The sequence below is a fragment of the Poecilia reticulata genome, chromosome 15 (assembly GCF_904066995.2).
Source record: "Poecilia reticulata chromosome 15, P_reticulata-male-v2, whole genome shotgun sequence".
Taxonomy (NCBI): Eukaryota; Metazoa; Chordata; class Actinopteri; order Cyprinodontiformes; family Poeciliidae; genus Poecilia; species Poecilia reticulata.
Window position 1 is genome coordinate 18,438,578 of NC_088844.1, and position 16,299 is coordinate 18,454,876.

The following is a 16,299-nucleotide window of genomic DNA, read 5'->3' on the forward strand; positions in this document are numbered from 1 at the left end:
GTAGCTTTTATGTTAGGTAAATTTCTGTCAACTGACTACTGGGGCATACTTGTTAATCCATCACTTTTTCTTTATATGTGCATCAACCAGAACTTATTTCAGAAAAAGACTTTAGAAGTAAAAGTTGACGAGAACCAAGTATAGTGTGACCAGGGACCAGTGTGGTACCAGTGGCTCATTTAGCTTTTCAGCCTTCAAAATGTCTTATGTTTAAATACATTTTTCCATGTCTTCTCACTGTGACCCTGAATAAAGCTGTACATGTAGGATGCCTGTCTTTTATGCTTTTAAGTATTAAAGACTTAATTCAGATGACTCAGATGCAAATCTAATAACTGTTTCTTTATTTTGCAGATGTAAGCCTCAGTAAAATATAAATATCTAGCATTAGCGGTCTGCTGCTATTGTTCAATGCTATGTTGATTTGTAATTCTCGTGGTATTACTGAGAGTGCAAGGTCAGCGTACCATTCAGCTTTATAATAGACCCATGTGCAGCAACCTTGGCCAGAGTGTCTTTCAGCCAGTAATTAAATCCTAGTTAGATGCTCTACTTGTTGAACCCTGAGAGAGAAAATGAGATGTAATGAGACATTAAAGCAAACAGTAAATGTATGCATAAAATTCTTATCTTAGTTAATTCTCTTTGCTTGTTCATACTAAGAATTGCAAATGATGCTGTGGTTACCCACTACATAATGCTGCGGTCTCCACACATTTGCACAACATTTAAATTCATGCTATGCCCATATAAACCACTGTGCAAAGTGTGACAACCACACAAGAAAAACTAGCTAAGCAGCTTTCGTTGCTGTTCTTTAAGCTGCACCTCTGCAGACAAGTAGAGATTAAACTGTGCATGTTTCACAGTAATTGAAGGAGTTACTGTCAAACATATACTTTACATCTGTTGTCACCTTTGATGGTGCTCGTTTTATGGGTTGTAAACAACCCTCTGAGAATGACATTCCTGAATCTGTTGTGAAGTTTGTACTTGTGTTTTTTTACTGTCGAAAACAAATAGTGCTAAAACAGAGCAAAGGTGGCGCAAAAACACACAAATAACACAAACTCTTTGTGTTCCTACAGCTTGATTATATTCATGTTTACCCAAATGTCATAGCAGCAGGTAACTGATTGTCGGACTTGCTAAGACTTGCCAGCAGCAGCTGAGAACAGCCTGAAGACTTAGCAGAGACTGGGTGTCACCAGAGGTGACTCATAAGGAGGAAACTTCAGGACAAATAAACTCTTGATAACTTTGTGGTGGGAAAATGAGCATATCCGGACACTGTTGAGGTGAAAATCTTTCAGTCAGATGTATTAAAGTATGTTGTACAAGATGAGAGCAAAGACTTCAACACAAAACATTTAGCCTGTACGTTCTTACCTACAGATTCAGTACATTTCTTTCATACCCACCCAGTCTATAAGCATGATAAACTCAAGATATAACATAAACCATAAGGTCAAAGAAGGAGGAAGTCAAAGTTCAACACAGTCCTGAAACAATAGCAACGGCATTTATTACCACACACCCAAGATTACAGGCATAACAAGCCTTACTGCAGTTATCTAATTTTTCCTAACTTTTGTGCTTGAAGCACAAAGAGGGAACAAACTGTTGAAAGACTGTTGTTGCTCCATTTCTCAACTTTTTAAAATAATAGCTGCTTTACTTAATATACATTTCTGATGTTTTAGCAGGAGCTTATAAAAGTATTCCTATGAATTGCTTAATTTTTCTGTTCACACAAAGTGCAGCTCCCAAAGTGCAGTGGCTCTTTATAAATATAAACATTTTTAAAAGGAATTTTCTGAATCATTTTGTTTTCGAAGAAAGAAAGGATTCTGCTTTTTTCAAAAATGTCAAAGTGTTGTTATGAACAAGCATCATGGTAAATGGCCTGTTCTTGTATAGCATTTCACCAAGTCCAGAAGACCCAAAAGGTTTCCAGTCAACATTCATTCACGCACACATTCACACACTAATCGTTGAATTGAATCTTAAGCTGCAGATAGGAGGAGTCTCTGCATAAACCACCTGCACTTTAACTTCCCAGGGCATTTTATTGGGTGTTGAGAATGTGTGCGGTGTTATTTAACCAAATGTTATATGAAGCCTCTGGAGAGTTTTGAAATGCAAAACCTGCATGCTTGCCCGAGATTAAAAAAAGCTTCAGGGCTGATAACATATAGATGGGGAAAAGGTTTTTTCACCTGATGGTTGTTAAAACATTTTCCGTGAACAGCTGTCTTTCAAAGCAGCCTGTTCTACAGGTATAATGTAACATGTTGAGTCATGTGTTTATTTTTATTTTTTATTTTTGATCTGTGTTTGTTTGTGTCTTTTATTTTATGACATAGGCTAAGGAAAATGAAACCTTATCTTGAAATTTAACCAAACTACAGAAAGTTCTTGGGTTACTTTAAAAGTAACCCAAGAACTTGAGTTAAGCTCCAACTTTCCAAGATCTTTATCCAATTCAACAGGTGTCAACATGTTAGGGGAAAACAAGTTTGATCCACGAAAGTCCCATCTTACAGCACTGAAAGACTCTGCTGCAAACATTTTGATGCCAGATTTCACACCAGGTTTTTTTGTAATCCAGTGGCATTAATGATCTGCAGAGCAGGGCATTTTAGGCTGAAATAAAGAGACCCATAAGTGCTTCGTCCTTATGTTATGTCTAATCTGGACATATTTAACTGTTGAGGCCTTTACAGAAGATACACAAAACAAATTCAGACTCAATTTAACTATTGTGAGAAAGACAACCATGTTACATTCATTTGAAGCATGCAGAATGCAAATTTATTTTACAAGGTGACATCTGTTTTTTGTTTTTTTCTTCAGCATATAAAACACTAAGTTTCTTTGCTGCAGAAAAGTCCAATACAAATAATCTGCCATGCCTTGCCTTTTGAGTAGCAGAATAAATAAACTCCGTTAATAAAGTTCTGACAGATCTTTTGTTGTTGAGTTTAGTTAATGTTCCATTTATCCTTTGTTTGCTAGAAGGATTTGCTTTCCTTTATTCATGATCTTTGATTGAATCTAAAGGAAACAATATAGACTTAATGTCAAATAATATGCTTATGTCTGATCAATATGAGCTGCACTTTTGAGCAATTTTGTAGGAAGTAGGGGTTCCACGGATGATAAAATTTGATTAGATTTATTGTCAGACATTATTTAATCATTATTTAATGTACTTTGTGTTAAACTAAAGTACTCTGACACGATATACTGTGCCTTGTAAATGAAAATTTACTTCTTGAAAATGTTAAAGTTTAGATATGGTGTAACCTTCAGACTTTATGGTATTTTTATTTTACAGGTAAAAACAGGTAAAAATCTGTAAAAGAAATATAACTAAAATGTTAGTTATATTTAGAAAAAAACAAACGGAGCATTTATTGTTTTTACAATGATGCATATTTTTTCTGTGGAAAATTGCTCACATACAGTATCGTTCTGCTCTGTGCCCCCCATAAAGTCACATCAAATGAAAGGGCCTCAACTTCCCATGAAAAATGCTCCATATAAAGAAACTCTCTGTCCAAGTATTGACACAGTTGGGGCACAAAATGCTGAACAAGAATTCACAAATTGACATTTTTATCTCTCATCTGCACACTCCAGTGAACAAGAACTAATAAACAAAAAGGAAAAGGATAGTGTACTCATCCAGGAATCAGTTGCAACTGAGATAAATAGTTGATAAAATTGATACAATTAACTAAAATCTACCTTAACTAGTTACTAGGTCATGGATGATGGATTTAATCTCCAGGAGTCCCAGAACACTGTGACAAGAACTAACGCTGAAGCAATTCACTAAAACCTCCTCATGTCGTCATTATCTTGATTTTCCTTAAAGTGAACTTTGTTCTTGTAGACAAGAGGGGGAGTGGCTTAATGTCTCAAACAGGTTGTTGTCTGCAGAGGAGCCAGTTTCAAACCGGACTATTTGCATGTTGAAACAAGAATCCACACCCTCCCACTTCAGACTGCTGATCAAGTTCAGATGCCTCCTGTCTTTGTCTCTCCCAGCTGGCTCTCACAAGCCGCCCCAACACTGAACACAAGCTAAATGGAAGTAGGATATTTTACGAGCAGTCTTGGGGATTTCCACAAAGGTCACTATCAAAATGTAAGTCATTGTTGAACGTAGCACTAATATGATTACTTTTTTGTGCTTTGGGGCTCTTTAAGAACAAAAAGTTTTTTTTTTTTAAGTATAGCAACTTATTTTACTGGAATGTGAGAGTTTTGAATAAAATGCGTGACTAAAGAGTCTTTCTCTGGGTTGTGCTTTAATGTGTGGATAAAATTTATTAATGCTGCTGCAACAGTTTTTTTTGACATTTTAAAATAATTGCTTACATGCTCCTTTCACATCTACAGCTTTGTTTTTCAAAGTGCAAATTTTATTAGTCAAACAACAATCTTCATTAAGAAAAGTTAAAAAATGTCTGCTAAGAAGTCAGAAAATGTAAATGGCCTCTAATCCGTCTGATTATTACCTGTCAGACTCTGTTAAATCTGCTGATCAGCTTGGTCTATTTTGGCAACTAATTCAGCCTAACCTGAATATTTTCAAAAAACAGATTCATGTATAGAGAGATAAGGCTGAACATAAAAACTCATCATTACATTTGTGGGAATGAAAAACAGACTATTTGAAAAACTGATAGAAAATAATTTGGATTTATTTCTGTTTATTTTATACAGTTTTTCACTATTAAATATATGAGTTCTGTATAATAATAAAAAATCCCCAGAGGTGTGAACTTCAACTGGGAAAGCTAAATCATTCAAATCAAGATGGCTGTCATATGTCCAAAACAAAGTGTTTGATGCAATAATAATATACTTAGTTGTACTTTTCATTGTTTGTATCTCAGTAGTTATTTCATACACAGACTGCTGTGTATGAATCCTCTGCAATTAGACACCCTGCTTTAGAGTAAACATAGATAAAATGCACAAATACATAATTAGCCATGTGCGAATCTAATGGCAATTAGCTTGTAATGGGGCATAGCAGTTATATTCCACTGATCCTTCTTCTTGCCACAAAAATGTGGTTAAGTTGGGGTCAAAGATATTCCTTGATTGATGATCGCACTTCAGCCATAAGTATCCCACTTCCGTGTAAAGTTGGAGTACTTCCAATTATTCCTCACCGCACTTTGCTTTTCTAGTTAAAGCCAGGATTATTTATGTGTTGAGAGTTGCAACCGTAGTTGACATACCACAGAAGTACCATGTGATTTGGCTGTATTTAGGAATGACAGGCTCTTTTTTTGACAATTTGCTCAGAGATCTATTGCTTTTCTCTCTATTTTTAAGATATAAGTAGTAAACATCAATGTTCCATTGTTATACTTTAAGTTATCTGTATTTAAAACTCTTGTTTTTTTTTGCTAAATCAAATAATCAACTTGAATAGACTGCAATTAAAACACTGGTACAACAAGGGAAATTTAAGATATTGACACCAAAAACCCTTTTTCCGTAAATGCAGCAGAATTTTTTGTTTTGTTTCGATGTTTGCTCACTGACAGGACCTTGTGTCTCTATTGCCTCCAACAGGTCGTAAACAAACAGTCCGGGGAGATGGACTCAACAGAGTTTTCCCTGCTGTCATCACTGAGAGGCGAGGTTAAACATGAGGATTTTGTCCAGCCTCATTACAAGGAGTCATATCGCCTGGCGATCGATCGTCTTATTAAAGACGGCAGAGACAGTTATTTTGAGTTCCTAAAAGAAGAACGTATCGCGAGCTTCCTCTCAGAAGATGAGATTGTCTTCCTCACCTCTAATATCGAACAGCTGCCATCCCAAAACCAGACAGAAGAAATCGTCGACCCAACAGACAACCAGTCGTCATCTGGGACGTACTGGCCCACTCACTCAGACGTGGAAACGCCAAATCTGGATTTGGGTTGGCCACATGTCCAGCATGAAAAACATCCGACTAATATCAATCTGCTCTACCATCCACCTAGACTCAACAACCCGACCATAAAGGAGGTGATCCGGAAGCACATTCAGGATGCAAGAACGGTAATTAAAACAGCCTGCAACTGTACACTTACAGAGGCAGCAAAGCTAAACAAAAATCAGGCAATAGGCCCTTTCAACTCTAAAGCAGTTATTTTACAGTATGGACTCTCTACGGTTTGCATCCACCATCCACATTAAACAGAGTATTTTGTAAGAAAAAATGCTTTTCAATAGAAAACCACCTATCCAGGATTTTTTTACACACAATTCTGCATTTAAGCCCCAAAGTAGCTATATCAGAATAAACTGCAGTAGTTTGACATATTGTCCACCGACTTAATGTTAGCCCAAAAGCATAAATAATGTCAATCAACATCAATCTCATATTTTCTCTATTTAAACCCTAATATTTCTGTCTCTTTAACTGTCCAACGTATGTTGCAAGCACTCCCTCCCTCTATGCAGCCAGATTGCTGATGACGACTGCGGCTCTTCAATTCAGAGTAAAGGAGTGTCTTCTGGGCTGGATTAGGAAATATCTGGTTCTACAGCTTAGTTTCTTAAGGAAACACAAAGAACCATTTTCCAGAAATGCCACAAAGTCACAAGGCCAAACCTTTCTCAAATTCTCAGTTACCGTCATCAGACTTAGTCAGAAGACATGAGAAACAAATTATGTTTCAGACAACTGTGTAAGATTTGGATATTCTAAAACAAAAAAAGGTTTGTTCTCAATGAGTCAAATAGCTTTCAAGACTCAACTTTTTGTGACTATTTCTCATGCAGTCTAAATCAAATGTTTGACAGACATATCAAAATATTTAAATACATTTAGTTATTTCTTTATTAATACTTAACATCTCTTAGGGGTTGTAGTTAAAATGACAATTGCTTTTAGTTTTTTAAATGGAACAAATCAAATTGTATGTGTTCTTTTGTCAAATTGTGTGTATTGAATGCAAATAAAAAGAAAATACGTTAGTTTAATCAATAATTTCACCATAATCACAGGAATAAATTGTATATACCATTTTTACCACTATTTTCACTTGTAAGATATAATTTTTACAAGTTTTATAACAAGAACTTGTACAAAATTAATTTCTGAAGTCTCTCCTAACTGAAATAATCAATGTTTTTTTTATTGATAAATATTCTGTGATATGCTTCTTTCACTTTTTTTTTTACTATAAAACTTTGTTTGCAATACATATTGCATGTCCTCATTTGATCTTTGATGTTAGAACATGTGTACATTTGTTTTAATAGGTCCTGTTTTAATTTCTTTGCACATGCACACATGTAATTGCAATTGAATGACAAAATGCTCAATATTCATTCTGCTTTCTCTTTGAAGGTCATTGCTATTGTGATGGACAAGTTCACAGATGTTGATATTTTCAAAGAAATCGTGGATGCTTCTATGCGAGGCGTGCCAGTCTACGTGTTGTTAGACGATGACAATTTTAAAAGCTTCCTCAAGATGGCAGATGATTACGATATCAAACTACAGCAGCTGAGAGTGAGTTCATAAAATATGTAAAATGTAAAAAAAATGGCCAGTAAGCAGAACATATTTATTGCTATGTCATATAATTACATCTGTTCAAATTAAATGTAGTTTGTTCAGTGTCAGTGTTCACAAATTACATCTAAGTTGTCATGTTACTTAGATGTGACCAAACTGAACTGAAAGAGAGAGACACCTGCTGCCTGATAGTTGACTTTGTACATTGTATAGAACCTCACCACTTACGTTTTGCGCCTGCAAAAGCTGAAAAACTGTTGTGTGAAACAGGTCTTGTCTTTTGTGATGCAAGAAGAGGAAAAATGATTTGATGATACATGTTTTTTTTGGGGTGGAGTCATAATTATTAGCAAGGTATTCACAAGTGTCAAACACACCCTTAAAATTTCCCTTTGAGAGCACATTACGTGCCAATAAAAAAGAAACTCAGTGACTCATCAAACTGAAGGCAGCACATTCTGCTGAATGCCTTACATGAACTTTTGTTTGTTGTTAGCTGTTGTGATTTTAAAGCTGACATGATCCTTTCACTTCTCTGGCAACAGAACATGAGAGTGCGCACAGTGAAAGGTCCGGATTACCTCTGTCAATCAGGAGCCAAATTTCATGGAGCAATGGAGCAGAAGTTTCTTTTAATCGATTGCCACACGGCAATTTATGGCTCGTACAGGTAAATAATGTCAGCTATAGCAGCATAGTACTGCTTTCAATGTCAGAGTTTAAACATTGCAGAATTATTTGTCACTGACATTTTGTGAGGAAAAGTTTATATCTTGTACTTCTAAGAAAAATACTATTTTTTGTAGTTTTAGTAATTGTTTATTTTATGCAAAGCTTTTAAAAAGCTGTAAAAACCAACCCAGCACCAAAAGCCAGCGATTAATTGCATTTAATGAACAGCTGGTTTATTATTATTTTTTTGTCTCTAAGTTAAGATTTGTTTGGTTTTGTTTATACAGCTTCTCTTGGTCTTTCGAGAAGATCCATCTAAGCATGGTTCAGGTCATCACAGGCCGGCTTGTAAAGTCCTACGATGAGGAGTTTCGGACACTTTACGCCCGGTCGATGGTACGATCCGAGCTCGGTACCCCACTGGAAGGGACAAACAACAGCAGCTTTTTTGGGCAGCATATGTTGTCAAGACATCATTCTGCTCCAAAGATTGGACGAAATGACCATATGAGGCATACCGTGGATGTAGCAAATTGGAAAACCTGCGAAATTAATTCCGGGACAAGAGACAGACTCATTAAAGAGGACGGTAAATTCCTTAGTCCCTTAATTAAGACACCACAGTTGGAACTTGAAACCCTAGATGAGATGAATTTGTGTAAAAGGCACAGTTACTCCTGGGAAACACAAGATGGATGCATCCCACAGAACATGAGGCCTAGAGGAAGCAACTGGAACATCCATAGAGACTCTAGCATTCTACCACACAATTACGCAATGGATAATTATTTGCAAGTACAACAAATACGCAGAGGTCAACACATGCGTCAGTCTTATAATGGCCTTGATAAACAAGTCCTTTCCATGCAACAAAACTTGCCAACATTGGAGAAAACTTCAAAGTCGTTCATGCGCACATGGAGGATTGAATCTTATCTTAAAAATCCTGATGCTCCCTCTCCAGACACATATGACTATCTAGACCAGTTTGAAACCGTGGATAAAGCTAACTCCTTCATGCAGGGACACATGCGTAACTCAATTGCTCTCAGGTGCCCCATACCAGAACGCCTAGAGCCAAGCAGATTAATAAACACCCCTTCATGCCATACTGGCTACTCAGCAGCACCCAATGCACCGCTGCACTACAATTCAATGCACTGGGATGCTGCAGCAGCTGAGAACAGAATGAACACCAATGAAATCCTGTTGAAGCGAAAGAGCTTGCAAATTTTAGACAACTTTGACAGCTACAGCTCAGGTAAAAACTCTCACCACTCTACATATTCCAGTTTAAGCAGAAGTAAACATGGGCAGATAATTACAAACCCGGACATGTTGACAGACAGTTGGCAGAAGAGGCACAGTGTGGCTGATCCGAGGTCGAGCACGGAGCACCCATATGAGACCTCGAGTCACATGTATGGACATTTTGTCAGGACAGAAGTAAACAGGAGCACCGCGGATATGCCTGTTCAGAATGGTGGTTACAAAACAAGCATGAATGAAGATCAGCGATCTCTCTCCCACTATGATGTTAAGAAAATTGCAGACAAAAAGGGCCCAAATATTCGTATTTGGCACAAACCCCCAACCAGGACTGTCTCTGCAGCAGCCCTTCATCTCAATAACAAAGAATTGCCGAACAAATCTAACAGTATGAATTCTCAGCCCATGCCAAAGAATAGCTCTAAGAAAATGCAATCTTTGCTGAACATACCAGAGAGGAAAGAGGATTTCAGAACCATGGAGACAACAAGTCTCAATTCTTGTGAAAGCAGTGACACCTTAACAGCCGACGATGACGCAAGGTCGATTCAAAGTGGAGAAAAACGTCAGCAAAGTTCAACCAGTTCTGTCAAGTCATCACCCAAAAGCCATCTAGTGTCAGAAAAGCCACAATTCAAAACAGAAGAACATCAAGATCACCAAGTAAACCCTCCCGCTAAGACTACCATACAGAAGAAACCCTCGTTTCTTGGAAGAAACACTAAGCCATCGGCTGAGAGTCGTGTGTACAGCAGGTTTGAACCTTTCTGCTCCCTTGAAAAGAAAAGCTCTCTGTTGCCTGGCTCCAAACGTGCACAGTCCAAAAGTCTTCCTAGAGGTGAAGCAGCATTAGAAGGCAGCCACAATCAGGCAACACGAGGACACCAGGAGAACAAGCTGGAGAAATTCTTTCACAGAGTGGGAAGTTTGTTAAATAAGAATAAGTAGTGAGGGCTGCTTTTGTGGTACACTCAAGCTACGCTACGTAGGTTGCCTATTGTTGATGCCCATTAGACTGGCAAAGTTTGCCTATGTAGCTCAAGTATTTTGATTTTATTTTTTTACCTTTTGTATTGCACTGAAAAATGATAATAAAACAGGGTACACTGATGTGCATTACAGATTTCAGTGTTTTAGAAATACCACCTCAGTCTTTGTTCTGCCATGAATTAAAATGCTGTCAAAAATATTTGCATTAGCAGATGGTCGTTTTGTCAGGTCACATATCCTTTCTTTTGCTGGAACTGCAGGTGTGAAGGGTGAACATACCTCACTGATTTCTGTATAGACTTTGTATTTTTCAGTGTTGACAGCTGCTCCAGGCACAGACATAAAAATATAATAGGCATGCAAAGTCATCAGACATCCGGACAAGCATTTCTTACTAATCTATGTTTTACAAATGCTTCACAATGCAGTGAAGTTGGGCACACTACTGTGAAAAAGAAAGCACATTGTGTACTTTTCTTACTTAAATTCTTAATCTTCCATTAATTTTATGAAAAAATCAACAGGGACTTCAGTAATGGGATTGCTTTGTTTACAGAATGGTGCACCTTAATGTGAAAACTTTTTATATACACGGACACGAGAAGCCAAGAAAGAGTGACTCTTAGCTTCACTTGTGAGGTGTTGATAACTTGGTCGACAGTTTTTATTTCTTAGGGGATAAAATGAATGTGCTCAGAGATAATGCACTTTTAAATGAATGTATTGTAGAGGGGTGGATGAGGGTTTGCGTGTCAGTGTTACTGTATAGTAAACGCACTGCAGCCTGGAAAAGATTTCTTTTATTTTCTATTGTGTTTATTTATTATCACAGGAAACGTTTTTCTAATAAATTTTGACTGTCAGTTTAAATGTTTTTTCTTTGGTGGCCAGTGATTTGTAACTTGTGGCCTCATTAAAACATTAATAGAGGAGCATTTGCATTGTAGTTAACAGATATTTTGTAAATGTGCTAATATGCTCATGCAATATTAGCTGTGAAACTTTTTTATATTGGTGAAATGGCTCATTGTCCAGGGAAGAATTTGCCTTTAGATAACATTTTCTCTTGTGATGCCATGTCATTTGCACATGGAATGTGTTTTTCATACCCTATTTGCTTGCTGAGTTAATGAACAGTAGAATAAGCTAAACTTGGAGCCTTTAATTGTACACCAATGGAAATGTTATCATGCCTAGATCCAACTTTAAAACTAAAACCTTCATAAACTAAATAACCACTGTGTCAGGCAGTGGTTTTCTTTTAATAGAAAGTAAAGAAAAGATATATATATATATATATATAAGTTTTAAAATCCCTGTAGAACATTCTTGAATTGCATCAACAATTTACTGAATATTAAACCCAAAATCATTCATACCACTTTTTGGTTTGAAACCATTTTCTTTCTACTAAGAAATATATTTCTTGTAAGACACGAGACACAGCAAATGTGTCTCTAAAATTAAACTTTGTCCTACACAAAACATACCTTAAATGAGAATATGCAATCATCTGCATGTTTTCAGCATGCAGATGATTTGATGAGGCATTAAAGATTCCTATTACTTGAAGAAACTAACTCTAAACATGTGGCCAGAACCACATTAAAGTGGTTTACATCAATTTATGTTCAGATTTCAGAATAACTCAATAACATTCTAAACCTGATCCTATTTTTGACAAAACTTAAAAATTGAAGTTTTATTATGATTGCTAGTAATTTGCTTGCATTCAGCACAACAGAGGCAATTACTTCATCTGCAGCCTTCATGGGAATACTCTATTCGGTTTAATAAAAACAGCTCATTTGCTTTTTAAATAAAACATGATTTCAAAGCAATGGAACATATTTATACCCAATTAAATGTTTTACATTTTGTCACAATGCAATATTTTATAACCTGTTCTATTGGGATTTTGAGTGACAGACCTAAACAAATAATTCACATATTTTTAAAGGAATAGGGAAGTAGTATTTTTTATAAAACATTTCTAAAAATACAACAATCTGTTGCGCACACTTGGAAGCAGTCCTACTGTGGCAATATTTTTTTCCTAAAATTGTTAACCAGTAGATCCTCAACCTGGAATTGGATGATACACCTTCTTTCTTGGCGTTTTTTTTTTTTTTTTTGTATCACAAAACAATGTAGTGGGGTCACTACAAAACACAATTCATACAATAAGTGTCATAATGTGTGAGTTTGAGAATGGACCAAAATACAGACCGGGGCTGGGAGCATGTATCATGTTAATTATTTAATTTTAAAAAATGACAAAACTTACAAATAAAACCACAGGGGAGACAGGGAGTCACAGCAGAGTGAAAACCATAAATCAAATGGAAAAAAAAAAACAGCAGGGGACAAGGAGAAGAAAGAGAGAAAATAACAGAGTAAAGACTGGTAAAAGGTGCTCAAAGTGGGTCCTGGAGGGCCGGCATCCTGCATGTTTCAGTTCTCTCCCTCATTTAATGCACCTGGATCAAATGATGGCTCGTTAGAGGAACCTTGACCAGCTGAAAAGGTTGTTACTACCACCAGGGAGACGTGCAGGATGCAGGAGCTAGAGGACCGACTTTGGACACCCCCGGTGCTGTGACAATGCTGGAACAAAAGGTCTGGGCTGATGAGCTAACAGGCTGCAGGTGTGAAGGGAGAGTAAATGGCACAAGGGTTAGGGTTAGAGTACACAAGAGACAAGGAAATTAATCTACTACAGAAAAACTAGAGCTAAGAAACACAATTAAATTAGATTAACAAGGAATAACTAGGGACAAGAAATAAACATAATATACTAGAATTACCAAGAAAGAACTGAAACAAAGTAAATCACAAACACTTCTGATCTGATAAAAAAAAGAAGGAACACAGAAATGAACAAAACTGAATTAAACAAACCGAGATCCTAACAGTAATAGTTTGCTTTGGCACACATCGTTTCACATGGCTGAACAACACGTGTTGTCCTAACAACACGTCCTTAAATATATTAATTGAGGATAGTGAATCATAGGAAAATTACATGAGATCCCGTTGTCATCAGAAACAAAGGAATGTTTTCTTAGCAATCAGACTCCTAAGAAATAAATAAAGTCAGCTTGTGGTGATGTCATGAGGCAGTGAGAAATTTATAGAGATAAGCCTCGATCAGCTCTGGTGCAGCACTGTGATGAAAAATCCCTCCCTTGGGACACAAGCTTCTGTCATTCAGCTCTCTTCCCCCTGAGTCTAACTTCTTAGTTCCAGTTCCTGAAAAAAAAAAAAAGAGAAACTGAAAACAAAATCAGACTGGACGTTGGATCTCAGAGTTGCTTGTCTATAACTCCAGAATTTGGAAAATAAGCAAAACAACATTCTCAGTTTTCCCAATTTCCAGTTTACAAATTCAGATGTGTCATGTTAGTGGCACATCCAATGTTTGAGCTGGTGCTACTCGTGTTTTTTTCAAAGCCGCACATTTAATTGCTCAGCTACTGAAAGGAAAGCAAGCAGAAAACATAAAAGTTTTATTCCAGCTGCTCTGTTGCACAGCAGATATAAGCAGGAACAAATAACATGAGCATGTATAAAATGGATGAATTTGTCAGAAATATATTTTCTAAATCACTTTCAACCGAATGGTGCAAATGATTATTCCTGACATACTGACATGCTACATTACATGATGATGAAATCCACTCAAGGCTTATTTTGTTTGATTGCTTTTTGGTTTATATATACAGTCCTTATCCTTATTCTGAAGTTTAAGTGGGAAGGAGAGAACAGCAGGACAATGCAGTGCTATAATCTATACAATTGCTTGATTCAATCTTACAATAAACAGTAATCATAAGCATCTTCCCGTAGTCCAAAAATGTCTTCAAAGCCATTTAGAAACTACTGGATGTGTCCAAACTTTTCACTGATGTTTCACGCATGTTTTGTATTGTCTTAAAGCAAAAAAAATAAAATAAAAGATAAATAATTTGTCACAATCATTCCACTTTATTCACTTTATGTACTTCTTTATGATGGGCTCTAACATAAATCCCAACAAAATTTATTAAGGTTGTTGCCCGAAAGAAGTAAATAAAAATCAGGAATTGTCAATGTTTTAAAGGCATGCCAAAGCCACTATGGTGATGTTATGACAACGTCAATAGAAACACTGAAACAAAGTCTCCACAGAAAATCACTAGGTGTGGGTCTTGATGGTCTGACATTTCAATAAGTGACATTAGAGGTTCAGGGATCAAAACATATTTAGTGTGATATAATAAGAGTAACAGCGTAAGTCGCTAAACTGCATGGCAATGGAGTAGCTTGTTTGTTTGCAACAACAACAAGCGACAACTTGACTTTGATGTGGAGCAAAAAGAGAGCTTGAACTGACCCTTCTTTTTTTCATACAACACACAGTCTGACTCTGTACATATCTGTGGGGGGAAAAAAACTGGAATGAACAAAAATCTCTGGTTTCCAGGGAAGTCCTCAACAGTCTTGTCGGCTTTAATTAGATACATATTGAAAACATTAACTTTGCTGGCTCCCTTCATTAATGCTCATGCCTCTAGCAAAGAAAACACATGGCAAATGCATTGACCTAATCCAATTTTTCCAATTTAAAAAACACTTTGCTTCACAAGAGTGGACCTCAGGCTTCCACCTCTTATTCCAATGTAGAAGTATTTTTTTCCAAGAACATGGACAATTGTAAATCCTAGAGTTTACCTACATTTATTTTCTCTACAAAGCTTTTTCACGCCTCACTAGCTTCTTCTTCATTTTTAGTTTGTTCCTCTGTGTATGTGATGCTTCATTTAAGGATCAACCACTGTTTGTGATGCACAGCACAGCCAGACTGCTTCCCCACAGGGGTTCACACCAAGACACAAGCACACTGTTAAGCCAAAAATATTTAACCTTCTCCCTTTTGATTGTTTCAGACAGTGACATTTTGAGCTGATGACCATGACAGAGTGCAAAAAAACAAGGGCAAACCTAGCAGTGTGTTCAAACAAATATGGTACAGAAATAATTTCAGTTTCTTGTATAAACGTATCAATAAATCCTGTGGCAGAATATGTGTTGTCCTCAATACTTGCAGTCTTTACATCATGTTCAACAGATATTACAAAAAATTGTAAATGTATTTAAAATCAGCCGTAAACATGCCCAAAAGGATTTTGTTTTGCTGAAGTCATTAGTCAAAGGTTTCCCATTGCTGAGGCAGTTTCCTAGTTTTTGTCTAATTTTTTTCTACAAAAAAATTGCAGATTTAATTAAAAATGACTTTTTCTTTAGTCTTGGGGAAAAGGAATGAGGCGAGTTAAAATTTTTGAGGCCTTTTATGCTGCTGATCATCTAATTAAACACAAAAGCCTTCAATGTCACAAACTGTGACATGTCAGTCAGATAATGATGTAGTTGCATCCATCAGGTTACAGATAACCCTGCATAAGGCAGGGTTGCATTTGTGCAGATAATCAACAAAGTCATCAAATTTAACTTTTAAGGGTGAAACTGTTTCCAAAATGCAAACCATAGAGCAGCAAGACTTTGTTGAAAACAAACCAGGAGCCATAACTATAAGCACGGCATCGTGTGCCTGAGGCAGGAATCCCCGATTTCTCACTGCAACATGGGTGGTCTTGAAACGTAGTGAAGCTTCGTATTTGCAACTTCATAAATGCTTCCTAACTTGTTAGAAAAACGTAAGTCCCTTTTCCTTTTTAACTGAAAAGATTTAGGAAAAAAAGAGAAAAAGTTAAATTTTCAGGCAAAAGCTTTGTTTTAAGCTCATGTCACATGACTCCAGCCATTGTCTTTCTTGGATGACTTGA

The 16,299-nt window shown here is 36.6% G+C and overlaps 1 protein-coding gene across 1 annotated transcript; it reads left to right on the forward strand.

Annotated features, from left to right (window-relative positions):
• Positions 1 to 3,977: 3,977 nt before the first annotated feature.
• fam83b (family with sequence similarity 83 member B) lies at positions 3,978 to 11,348 on the forward strand. Its single transcript, XM_008429798.3, has 5 exons — positions 3,978 to 4,156; positions 5,602 to 6,075; positions 7,373 to 7,537; positions 8,089 to 8,213; positions 8,503 to 11,348. Exons 1-5 carry the CDS (start codon positions 4,097 to 4,099, stop codon positions 10,430 to 10,432), a joined length of 2,754 nt encoding a protein of 917 aa, XP_008428020.1. The 5' UTR covers positions 3,978 to 4,096; the 3' UTR covers positions 10,433 to 11,348.
• Positions 11,349 to 16,299: the final 4,951 nt, after the last annotated feature.